This window comes from Haliaeetus leucocephalus, unplaced genomic scaffold, assembly GCF_000737465.1.
Source record: "Haliaeetus leucocephalus isolate CR32 unplaced genomic scaffold, Haliaeetus_leucocephalus-4.0 Scaffold295, whole genome shotgun sequence".
Lineage (NCBI taxonomy): Eukaryota > Metazoa > Chordata > Aves > Accipitriformes > Accipitridae > Haliaeetus > Haliaeetus leucocephalus.
The window spans coordinates 9,143,958-9,155,636 of record NW_010972731.1 but is presented as its reverse complement, the minus strand read 5'-3'; the positions used below and the strand labels follow the sequence as shown (position 1 = coordinate 9,155,636).

At 54.0% G+C, this 11,679-nt stretch overlaps 2 protein-coding genes across 5 annotated transcripts in view; one reads left to right on the top strand and one right to left on the bottom strand.

Annotated features, from left to right (window-relative positions):
- CASKIN1 (CASK interacting protein 1) overlaps nt 1-833 on the top strand; it is a 15,930-nt gene extending 15,097 nt beyond the window's left edge. Inside the window, exons 17-18 of the mRNA XM_010570615.1 lie at nt 44-244; nt 737-833. Of these exons, the coding sequence (XP_010568917.1) occupies nt 44-244; nt 737-833 (298 nt within the window). The remainder of the gene's footprint in view (nt 1-43; nt 245-736) is intronic.
- A 2,480-nt stretch (nt 834-3,313) lies between these two features.
- TRAF7 (TNF receptor-associated factor 7, E3 ubiquitin protein ligase) overlaps nt 3,314-11,679 on the bottom strand; it is a 36,122-nt gene continuing 27,756 nt past the window's right edge. For all 4 annotated transcript variants that reach the window (XM_010570478.1, XM_010570479.1, XM_010570480.1 and 1 more), the window contains 11 exons: nt 11,209-11,282; nt 10,102-10,150; nt 9,469-9,596; nt 8,308-8,390; nt 7,859-7,898; nt 7,309-7,425; nt 5,995-6,117; nt 5,059-5,178; nt 4,708-4,839; nt 4,356-4,475; nt 3,314-4,112 (listed from right to left, as the gene is read on the bottom strand). In XM_010570478.1, coding sequence (XP_010568780.1) covers nt 4,098-4,112; nt 4,356-4,475; nt 4,708-4,839; nt 5,059-5,178; nt 5,995-6,117; nt 7,309-7,425; nt 7,859-7,898; nt 8,308-8,390; nt 9,469-9,596; nt 10,102-10,150; nt 11,209-11,282 — 1,001 coding nt within the window. In that variant the 3' untranslated portion in view covers nt 3,314-4,097. The remainder of the gene's footprint in view (nt 4,113-4,355; nt 4,476-4,707; nt 4,840-5,058; nt 5,179-5,994; nt 6,118-7,308; nt 7,426-7,858; nt 7,899-8,307; nt 8,391-9,468; nt 9,597-10,101; nt 10,151-11,208; nt 11,283-11,679) is intronic.

The window sequence follows — 11,679 nt, the reverse complement described above, 5'->3', positions numbered from 1 at the left end:
CCGCCGCCAAGCCGTCCAGCACGCCGCCCTCGCTCTGCTCCAGCCCCGCCAAGCCCCTCTCGCCCGGCGCGCAGCCCCAGCAGGTCCCGGTGAAGCCGCCTCGCTCCGCCATCACCGGTCCCTCCGTCGACAGCGCCGGCCCCGAGCTGGCGCAGCAGAAGCTGGAGGAGACGAGCGCGTCCCTGGCCGCCGCGCTGCAGGCCGTGGAGGAGAAGATCAAGCAGGAGGACAGTCAGGCGGCAGAGTAAGGGGGCGAGGGGCGGCCGGTGGTCCCTGGGGAGGGCGCGGGGCTGCGCTGTGCCATTGAGCTGCGTGGGGATGGGGGCTCAAGAGGCCACCGGCATCGCGGGATGGGGATGGGGATGTGCCACCATGGCGGGAGCGGGACCGTGCCGGGGGGTGATGCTGTGCTGGAGCAACGTGGGGCCCCAGTGGAGCTGTTTTGGGGAGGGTGGCACTGGGGGGGGGACGACACACCGTGCCGGAGCAGCACGGCGACCTGGGCGTGCAGGTGCGCTGGGGGGTGTCTTGGAGAGGTGACGCTGGGGGACGCTGAGCCAAAGGGTCCCGGGGCTGGGCTGGCCCCAGCCGTGCAGCGGCACTGGGGTCTGCACCGGGGAGGGGACGCGGTGCTGAGCACCGTAGGGCAGAGGGGGCCATGGCGTGGGGCAGGGGGGTCCGTGCGGTGCCACCGTCCCGTGGGCAGCGCGCTGACCCGTCCCCGCTGCTCACCCAGCTCAGCCATGGAGTCGAAGAGCACCGTGAGCATCCTGGACGACATCGGCAGCATGTTCGACGACCTGGCGGACCAGCTGGACGCCATGCTGGAATGAGGGGCGCCAGGGCCCCCCGCAAACCTCAGGGCTTACGTGGGCACAAGGGCACAACGATCCACGACCCCCCCGGCCCCACTGCCCTCCCCCTGTCCCCTTTGTACAGCCGTCCCCTCCCGGACATCCCGTCCCTCGGGGTTTGCACAAAGAAGAAGATACCTCAGGATTGTGCTCACGGACTCGGCGCCGGCTCCGGCAGGACTCCCTTTTGCAGAAGCAAAAAAACAAACAAACGAACAAAACGAAAAAAACCAACAGAAGAAACAAAGCAACACGTCCCGGACCGAAACGGCCCCCGCCAGCTGCCGGGGCTCTGGGGGTGGTCTCTCTACCTACCTGTCCGGTGGCTGCCGCCGTCGCGCCCGTGCCCTGCCGGCCCTGGCGCCGTGGGTCGCCGCGACCCGAATGTAGCACAAGCCCTGCCCGGCACGGCGGCTCCGGCGGCGGCGTGCCGCGTGTCGCCGATGGCCTTTGCCGGTGACCGTGCCGGTGGCGGGTCCGGGTGGGTAAATGCACTTGGGTTTCTTTTCTCCTTTTTTAATTTTCCTTTTAAAATTTTCTTTCTTTTTCCGTCGTCGTTCGCCGGGGGCGGGCAGGACGCGGGGTCCCGCCACGGCGTCGCACCGGGCTGGGGGCTGCCCCATGGAGGGATGCTGCCCCAAGGGGCGTGGGGGCCCGGCCGCGGGGCTTCCCTTCACGGGGACTTCGCCTCAGGCGTGGGAAGGGAGTTTTGTTTGCGTTGGTTGCAAATCGGGGAGCGAACGCCCCATTTCGGGGCCCTCGGTGGTGCGGGTGGGGGGCAGCGGGACGTGCCCCTGCCCGGCCCCTCCCCGCCGGGGGAGAGGACAGTGATAAGCTATAAAGAAGTATTAATTTATTGGAGGGGAAAAAAAAAAGAAAAAGATATAGACCAGATTTCCCCCAACCCCAAAATAATAAAAAGAATAAACTTTAACAAATATATATTTAAAAGATTTAAAAATATTAGCAATTATATATAAAGCAGTTTAAAAGAAATCAAGAGAAAACTGGATTTTAGCTTGAGAAAAACTATTAGATTATACTAAGCTGTGTGTCTTGTGGCAAACTCATTCTAAGAGTAGCACAATATTTACCTTTTCTCTGGGTGGAAGGTACGTGCAAGCAGTTCTGTTCGGGTCTTTCCGTTGGGATTCAGTGTCACGTCTTTATTTTTACACCGTTAAGAACTCAAAGGATGTGCCTTGTTTTATGGAGGTTTTTGTTAATTCTTATACTGGAGGTGTTTCATTTCTTTTGGAGTGTCTTCAGAGTTTGGTTTTGTTTATTTTTTTTTTTTTTGGCATTTGTTCGGTGTGCGTGTGAGTGTGCGTGTGTGTGCACGCGGGGGTGCGTGTGCTCGCGTGCGTTCTCCAGGACGCACCACTGTATATTCATGTATAAACTGGAGTTGGAGTCTGGTTCAGTCGCTTGAGTCCTGATGAATGCATTTTTTGCTTGTGGTTTCAAAACAAAGTGTTGCTGTTCTTTTCTTTTCTTGAGACGTAGAGAGTGGTCTCTCTCCCTCTGCCTTCCTCTGCCTCCTTCCCTGTCCCCCGTTTTCTCTCTCTCCCCCCGTCTCTCCTGTTGTGGTCGCTGATCCAGATGTGTTTGGCACAACTTTGAAATTTCTTTTAAAAAAAAAAAAAAAAGACTTTAAAAAATAACAAAAAAAAAAATCACCCGCCTGAAAATATCTGTTGAAAAGAAAAAAAAAAATATGTATCTAAAAAAAAATCCTTAAAGTTCTACATGATGGATATATACATATATATATTTTTTATGATTAAGTTATGGACTCTGTATCGTATCCCATCTGTCAAGCTATGCATCTTGGTGCTTCTCCCTGCTCTTCTGTGCTTAGATTTCACCTCTACTCGTCTTATTCTTCCTATTCTGAATAGTAGATGGCTCGTGGTGCTGTGAAGAAGTTTGCTCCTATACGAAGTCTGGCAACAAATATTTAAAGAAAAATAAAAAAATAAAACCCCTGCCGCGCTGACACCACTGTTTGTATCCAAAAACCATCACGGCTCCTGCCATGCAGCCGGGGCTGATGGGCAGCCGCGGGGTCCCAGGCCATGTCGGCAGAGCAGGCGTGCGGGTGCCGGATGCTGCGGTGCACGCGGGTCCTTGCGGCGCGGTCGTGTCTTGCCGGGTGTATGTGCTGCATGGTCCGAGGCCACCCTTGGGTGCCTCTGCCTTGGCCGGGCTGGGTGCTGGTGCTGGGGGTGCTGCGGGGTGTGTGGCAGCCTGGCTGGCTTTCCCCCCACAAGGCGCCCAGTCCCTGCACCCCATTTTTCACAGCGGGTGCCGTAGCCGTGCCCACCTCTCCGGGGCAGCCAAGTGCGGCTCTTGGCAGCAGCCGTGGGGTGGACAGGTGCAGGAGCTGCTGCTGGACTGGTGCTGGCCACTGGCTCCCACCAGGAGCCTGCAATAACTCACGCTGGCCAGGAACAACTCTTTCTGCTTTTATTGTCAATGAAGAAATAATCAAATCTATATTACAATCTTAAAAACAGTAGAAAATGTGAGTAAAAATGCAACGGAGGCTTTTTCTCTTTAATGTGGAGACCATTATTACAGGGTGGTGAACAATGGGCTTGTGTTATTTGATTTGAGAACTAGCTGTGGCATAAAAATCGTACCTGGCTACTCAAGAAAACACCTCTTCCCAGACGGATCAGCCTGACATCTTGGCAGTAAAATTAAATACTAGAGACAGAAAGGGGTCGGGGTCCCAAACCAGGGCAAGGCCTAATGCTCAGTTCTACCATTTACAAGGGGACCAGCCTCCCAGCATCACCTCCCCGGCCAGGCCGGCTCCCGCCTGTCACAAGCTGAACCATTCAGTCCCATCGCTGGCCGAGGGCTGCACTGCATCTGCACCGCTGCTCTGTGGAGCTGCCCTGGCCCCAGAAGATGCTCCCTGGCTGGGGGGATGCAGGCAGAGGAGGGCACCCCGCGGTGCGGAAGGTGCTGGCAACAGAATGGCTTCCTCTGCATTTCCAATCATATATGGCAGATCTGAGGGAACGTCTGGAGCATCCGTGGGCCAGACCCCATCCTGAGAGCTGCCAGCCGGGCTCCTCGTGGGGGGGAACCGGCCGATGGGCAGCAGCAGGCAGTGGTCGGTGCGGAGAGGAGCTGCAGCAGTTACTTCATAGTGGTGTTAGTCACCCAGCAGGCCGACGGAGGGGAGGAGTTTTTGGTCTTTCAGTGTGCAGGACTAGTGTGGCACTCTCGCTAGCACGTCCAGACCTGTGGAGGAGAAACAGGAGCCCATGGCAGTGACTGTTGTGAGAGGCTTTGTGGGCTTCTCTTCATCCTCTTGTGGAGCTTCCCTTTGGGCTTCCAGCATCCACAACACCCTATGTCAGGAGTTAAACCTCCCACCTGTTGAGAACCATCCCCTTGTTTGAAGACCACTCCTAACTTATTTAATGCCCTAGTTCCAGTACTGGAAGAGGCCAAACCATCAAGGAGAAGCCTGAGGAAACCAACCTTTACAGTGCTGTCCACGGCGCCAGAGAAGAGGCGGCCCCTGGAGACTGCGAGGGCAGTGACGCTACCCTGGTGTCGCAGCAGCGTCTGAGTACAGATCATGTTGTCCATGCTCCACACCTACGGGCACACAGGAAGCGTGAGCCAAGCGAGCGGCACGGGACTCTGGCACATCCCAGGCCCCAGGAGGGAAGGGGGACACTGTGTGCCACAGGGTTCGAGCCAGGTGACACAAATTAAATATGAGGCCACGTGGCATGCAGGGATGAGGATCCCCCATCCTCCCTTTCCCTCAACGCTGTCCATATTTTAACAAATGCACAGATGCAGCTGCACAGCCCTGGACACGTACCCTGAGAGACCGGTCATACGATGCACTGAAGACTTTGGTTTGATCCGGCGTGGAGATGACAGCAAGGGCATAGACTGTACCCACATGGCCGGTCAGCGTGCGGACTTGTTCCTTTGTCTCTATATCCCAGACCTGCGGGAAGAGAGCACGGCTTGGAGATTGCACTGGGCTGCAGGCCACTGACTTCTCTTCCGAGAGGTGTTTCCACCTCCACGCACACCTCTAGAGTGGGTGCTCTGCACCCATGCTTCGGGTGTGCTATGAAGGGGACAGGCAGAGCCAGGCGCCCGTCTCCTTGCCCCTCTCCCCCAGACTCAAGCCAACAAACGCATCAAGCCCTGCAGCCCTTACATGGATGAGGTTCTCGTAGGTGCCACACACAATGTGGTGGTTTGTCACAGCGATGGAGTAGACGCTGCCTCCTGATGTCTGCAGCACGTGGACGCACTCCAAGTTGCGGATGTCCCAGATCTGAAAGAGACGCCAGAGCAAAGGCAGGATGAGACCCATGCAGGGACCCCTCTCCAGGAGAGAGCTCCCTTGAAGCTATTCTCCAGCCACGCACAGAGTCAGCCTGGCTCCACGTGTGCCTAGATCACATCTTTAAGGACAAATCTGTCCGGCTGGGAATGTTCAGTACTGATGAGCAAAGTCCTGCTATCTTATTTAGCTGCCCAGCTTTGAACATCCAGGCTGAAAAAGTTGTGGAGATTGCACACTCTTTGTGTGTGACTATGCACACACGTGCACAGACAACCCAGTCCTTGATAGCACTAAACACTGATGCAGACAAATTAACAGGGATTTATTAACACTGAGGAGGGCAACTTCAAACTCTCTTGTGTCACCCAGATGCTGAGAGGTGAACTATTCATCAAAGCCTGAGCCAATGCAGATTGAGGGCATTTCGGAAACCACACACAGATTTATGGTAACTCTGCAGCCAGACAGTGACCTTCTCCTCTTATCAGCAGGACTGTCAGTGCAGATAACGCTGCGGCAGCTGTGGAGGCAGCGTGAGGCGCCATGGCTGCAAGGCCGCGTTTTGCCTTAGCGAGCATCCCCCAGCAGCTGCGCTCCCAAGGACCAGCCAGACCCCAGCCTTTGTGCCTGCAAAGATGCAATCAGCACAGTAAAATCTAGTGTGTCAGCAACGCTACAGCAGCGCTCTCACATCCTAGCAGCTACCTTTTGTCCTGCTCCACCAACCCATGCTGCAGAATACAGATACATAGAGGCACGGAGAGAGCCGATGGCTTACATTTGCCACAAGTCTCAGGGTCCCACCTTGATTGTTTGGTAAGATCCACTGTAGAGATAGTTTTGAGAAGCCACCAGTGCTCGCACCCAGTGATTGAGACCTGTCAGTTCCTTCTTCAGTTTGAGCTCGGTACCTACAATATCCCAGACCTGTGGAAAGCACAAACACACACACAGACATAGAGGAGAGTCTCAGTAGACGGGGCAGTGATGGGGCAGAACAGGTCAGCCTCTAGCTCGGGAGCCAGGCGCTGCCCACCCCTGCCCAGCCAGCCAGCACAAGGTCCTACCAGATCACTAAGTGGAACCTCATGCTGGCTCTCCTGCTCGGTGGGAATCGCCTGAACCCACTGACTTGCGGATAAAACACAATAACTATGCTGAATAAGCATGTTCCCAGAGGGCCTGGGAAAGCCAGCTTGGAGCCTGCATTATCACTGGCAGAGACCCTTCCCTAGCAGAGCCATGGGCTTGAAAAACCTAAACCAAATCTACAGTAAAGAACTGCTCTGGACTTCCACTCCCAGCCTGTCCCTGCAAAGCTCCATTCCCACAGCTCCTGGGAAACCACAGCCAAAAGCCCCAGCACACAGGGACCGACAGATCTTACCCTGCCACTCCAAGCAGCACTACTGGCCTGCTCGGCTCATCTGGCAGAAAGTAGCTAGGGATGACAAAAAACAAAAGGCCCCAGTTTCTCCTTCTGCTTAGTGCTGTCTCATTGCTCCTCCAGCCCTGAGCACTCTCTAGATAGCTGAACCACTCCAGGCCCCAGATAAAGAAAAGAGCATGCGCCCTCTTACAGATGGATGGTCCCATAAGCTGTCTCACCAGGAGCTGGAAGCAGAACCAAGGGAATCTAGCCAAGGCTTTAAAGGGCAACTTGCAAAGCTGTTCCCCGATTTCTCCATGCTTTAGGTAAAAAATGCAAATTCAAGATCCTTTGGAGGGGGTTTCAAAACAGGCAGCCTGAATCCCCAGCCAATTCTGAACCCCAGACCCAATTCCCAATGGTCTGAGTATGTCTATTGGGGGCCCAAGGACAGACACACTCAGGAACTGCCAAGATACTCCACCTGCAGTCTCAGGTTTACAGAGTTAGAAGAAACAAAGTGTTTCTTTCAGCCAGGTCCCAGAACATCTTTGACTTCAGTACAGAGCACAGAGCCAGCAGTGCTGGCTGCTCTGTGTAGCTGTGCTTCTCTGTGTGGCTCAGGAGAGTGTACTAACAAGGTGACCTACAGACCAAAATACCACTTTCTTCCTGTTTGGATGCTGCTGCCTGACAGTTTGTACCACTGGTGCCCAACTGGACCAAGAGGAGCCATCCCAGAGCTCTACCTTGATGGCTTTGAGAGAGCCACTGAACAGCATGTTGTGCGAGGAGACCAAAGTGCAAACAGGATTGTCATGTGCTCGGATCGTGTTCACTTTCTGCAGGTTTTGAATATCCCAGACCTGCAAAGGAGAAGAAGAGTGCCCGTGAGGAGCAGGGGCAAGTCCCTTGTGCTGAAGCCCTTCCTCTTTGCCTCTGGAGGCAGGCAATCACACGCAGGCAAAAACACAGGCAGGACAGGGCACTTGTATGAGCCACTGTCCTGGCCTGATCAGGACTGACCACCCTGCCCCAGCTCAGAGCACCAGACTCTGGCTCCCCACATAGGAGTGGGGAGTGGGCAATCTAGCCTGCAGGAAACACCCAAATCCAACCCACGAGTAACTTGGCTGATGGCAGTGGATAAAGCACACAGGGGTTATCAGTCTTATACCACTGGCAGCTGAAGAGCCTTATAGAAAAAAGGATGCAGGTCCCTGCTCTACAACAGCCTGGGGCTGGCCTGTAGATCTCACATCCCAACTGTGAAGCAGAGCAGGGGTCCTGAGTACTCACAATAATGGTGCAGTCAGCAGAGCCGCTGTACAGTTTGTTCCTGTAATGTCACCAGAAAACAAAAGGAGGTCAGCGAGGGAGAGCAACGCGTGCAGGGTCCCAGCTCGTTCCCAGGCACCGTGCTGGGCGAGGAGCTGCAGTCCCGCAGCCTCAGCGGGCCAAGACTAAACATACCAACCCCAGGAGTGGAGCCCAGGTCTCATGGGGAGGCTGGGCTGGATCAGCCCTTTGAGCAAGAGGCCGGGCACCCTGCTGGTGACCAGGGAAGGAAGCCAGGACAGCAGGGGAGGCCAAAGAGATATGTGCTTTGTAGATTTTTAAAGAGCAAAGAGGCAAGATGTGCCTCTCGTGCACAATCTTGGCATGTGCAGGACCAAAGACGGGAATTGTAAGGGCCCCAGTGCTCTCCCCGCTCTCTCCTGCAGGGGCAGGTGTCCCTCTCCACTCACCCCTGGATGCAGAGAGCCAGTACAATTCCATCGTGACCCTCCAAGGTCTTTTGGCACTTGTATGTGGTACAGGTATCCCACACCTAACAGGAAACACAAGTCAGCAGAGGGTCACATGCTGGCAGACAGAGCAGCTGGGGACCCGGGCAGGATGTCAGCAAAGCCACAAAAGCACCGAAACGAGGAAACAGGCTGTCACCTGGGCACCTGCCTTCCGGGTTCCCAGGCAGAGATAAGCTTGTCTAGGAAAGGAAATTTACTGTAAAGGGTCAGGTTGAAGTTAATGAGACACTGGACAGCAGCACACATCAGCCCTCTCCAGCTCTGCCTTTCACAGCCCAGGCCAACACAACACACTGAACTGGAGAAGCAGCTCTCGGGCTCCTGCTTTAGCAATTTGCTCCCCATCCTAGGGCTCCAATGGCACAGCACAGCCTCCTCTGCCACTACAAAGGTTTTCCCCAGTGAGTACACACCACTCTCTCAAGAGAGGGAACATGGAAACGTGGTGCCCAGAGCAGCCAGGACAGGGGAGAAAGCTGTTTTATTTCAATAAAGTACAGCAACGTCCATTTTCTTCCATGTGGCTCTTACTATCACTCAAAGAAACTAAGCCAAAGCTCTGCTCCTGGCAGGGCTAGTCATGGCAGCCCGCCTAGCTCCCCAGCCCAGCCAGCAGCCACCAGCAGCCAACATGGTGACACTGGGAACTGTTGTTTAGGTTGCACTGGAGCAGTGCTGTCAGTTTGAGTTACTGAAAACAGGACAAAGAAAAACAAACGTGCCATAAAGTGGAAAAAGGACACATCTGATCAGGGAAAATTTTTTTTTCTAGGATGACATTTTATAACAAGGGAAAATAAAATCAGAAGCTGAAATAGGCTTGAATGCCCTAAGCACCATACAAAGCAAAACCAGCAGCATGAGGAATGAAATTCTAATCAGGGCTTTGCAAAAACCATTTGTCTCTCCATTTCACTATCACATAGCGTTTCCTCACAGAGAATTTTGCCCAACTATAACTGCAAAGAATCATTTAAGATTCTTCGGGGAAACTTTGGGAAGTGACATCCCCCCACTCCACAAACTGCAACTCAGCTTCTGTCCCACCTGAAGCACATTTACAAATGCAGAAGATACACAGAAGAGGCAAGCTCTTACCTTAATGGTTTTGTCTGAAGAGCCACTGAAGAGCAAGTCTCCTATGGAGTAAACGCACAAACACCAGACAGGGCCCTGGTGTCCCACAAAGGTCCCCTTGCACTTGAAGATCTGCTGAGGATCATAGGCTACAGAAACAAGAGGGCAGGTGAGAGGTGGGACAATAGTGCCATGCCATGTCATGGTGAGTTTGGAGGGGACAGAGCTCCCTGCACTGGCCTGGCAGGTCCTCCTTGCACTTCATGTTGTTGCAGGCCAGAAGGAACTGTGACACCCTCCCAGTCTGGCTGCAAGATCTCATGTCCCACCCTTACAGCCCATCGACTTATCATTGCTCTGAGCCTCAGGACTCATCTCCCTAATGCAACTCCTGGGCTGGGCCTAGGGAGGCCAGAGATGCAGAGTCCACTTGACACCTCCCCCCAGCAGCTAATAACCCTGCAGCACTGTGAGTTCCCCTTCAACCAGTGCTTCTGGCAAACTCTCCCACCAGTATCTCCTTCCTGCAGCAGTGGTGACCCTGTGTACAAATTACTGCTGCACCCAGAGACAACTGTGCATATCACTAAAAGGGCTTACTGGGCCATCCCCCCAAACCCAGCCTGAGAGGATGAAAACCACATGCATACTCACATCCAAGGATGCCCATGTTGAGCCGAGCATTAATGTGGGAGAGCTCGTCCTGAAAAACAGAACAAGCTGCATGAACTGCAGAGCCATCAAGACCAGCCTGCCCTTCTGCACACGGCTTTAAGACTGTCCCCCTCCACTGCTAAACCTACTCTTGCCTTTAGACAGGTCTTGACTCCCTGTGAAGGCCCTCCCTCAGCAGCTGACTCATTCTCTGATCGAAGGTCTCCTGCTCTAGGACTCTATGCATACATCCCTCTGTCACCTCCCTCCGGAGACCATGGGGCTCTGACAGCATCTCAGACCTGCACTGAACTCTTCAGCATTCAGGCAGGCACAGAAGTACCTTTCAGAATATACTGTCATTGCTCTGCCATTCACCAGAATGCTAAAAATAATCGAATTGGTTATGGGGACTGCTTGCTCAGCTGGGCTCTTGAAGCCCACCTTGCTGGAGAAGAATTGGAAGGTCTCTTTGTAATCTCCTCCACAGTCTAGTCCCTATTGCGTCCATAGGGACCCTCTTCGTTAGCATGCTTAGGTAAACCAGGGCAAGCTCCTCCTAATCAGTAGACCCAGTGGGATGCAGTCTGCCTGAACTAGGGAGGAATGTCTATCCAATATCAGTGCTTGAATAATGTCCAAAATCATGAGACAGCTCTCACTCCCACTTTTCTAGCAGGGATCTGCTTATCTTCCTGCTTTCTCTGCAGGCAGAGAGAAGGGCATACTGTCCCTGGCTAGTATAACAGGTATAGGAGTGCCCAGGCTTTGGAGCAGAAGGCTCTCTCCTTGCTGCAGGGGTCCTTTCCTATGTTAACACATTTCCAGAGCAGAAAGAGGCTGAGAAAAGGCAGCAGAACCAGTTAAAATGGCAGCCCAGATGCAGTGTCCAGAATGTGCTCACTGAGCTGTCTTTAACTCAGCCCAGAGGAAACCTTCACCCACACCCCAGCTGTACTAAAAGCAAATCAAACCTGGGTCAGCAGAGCCAGCAAACAGGAAGGAACCACAAAGACTCCCCACACTGCAGGAGAAACCTAACTAGTAGCAAAGCCAGCTAACTGCACACAATCCCTGCTCCACCCCAGGGCCCAGCTCCCTCCTCACGTTCAGCATGGAGGCATCCCTGCGGAACTCCATCAGGTCCTCGCTCAGCTTGCTCTGGTTCTCATCCAGCACATCTACAAGAGATGGACAGGCCCATAGTCACTGCAGAGTCAGTGATGGTGTCCAGGGGAACAGGCAGAGGACACCTGCTGCCACTTAACCTCTGAACAAGGAGGGAGAACCCACTGCTGTTAGCAGGGAAAAGCAGGAGGGTGTCTGCTACTCAAATGCAAATTGTACTTGGATGCTGAAGACCTGGCAAATTTCAGAGGCAAGACAGGACTGGGCACAGCAAAGGTGTCCAAGAACCATGCTCACTCCAGGATGGCTGCACTGTTGGCTATTCGACTTGCTGATTTTTATGGGGGCCTGTGCCCACGGACTGCACAGGAAAAAGTCACAGGAGAAAGGTGATAGCTGCCTGCAGACATTTCTAGGACTTGCCATGTGACCAGTGACTGCAGGATTAGG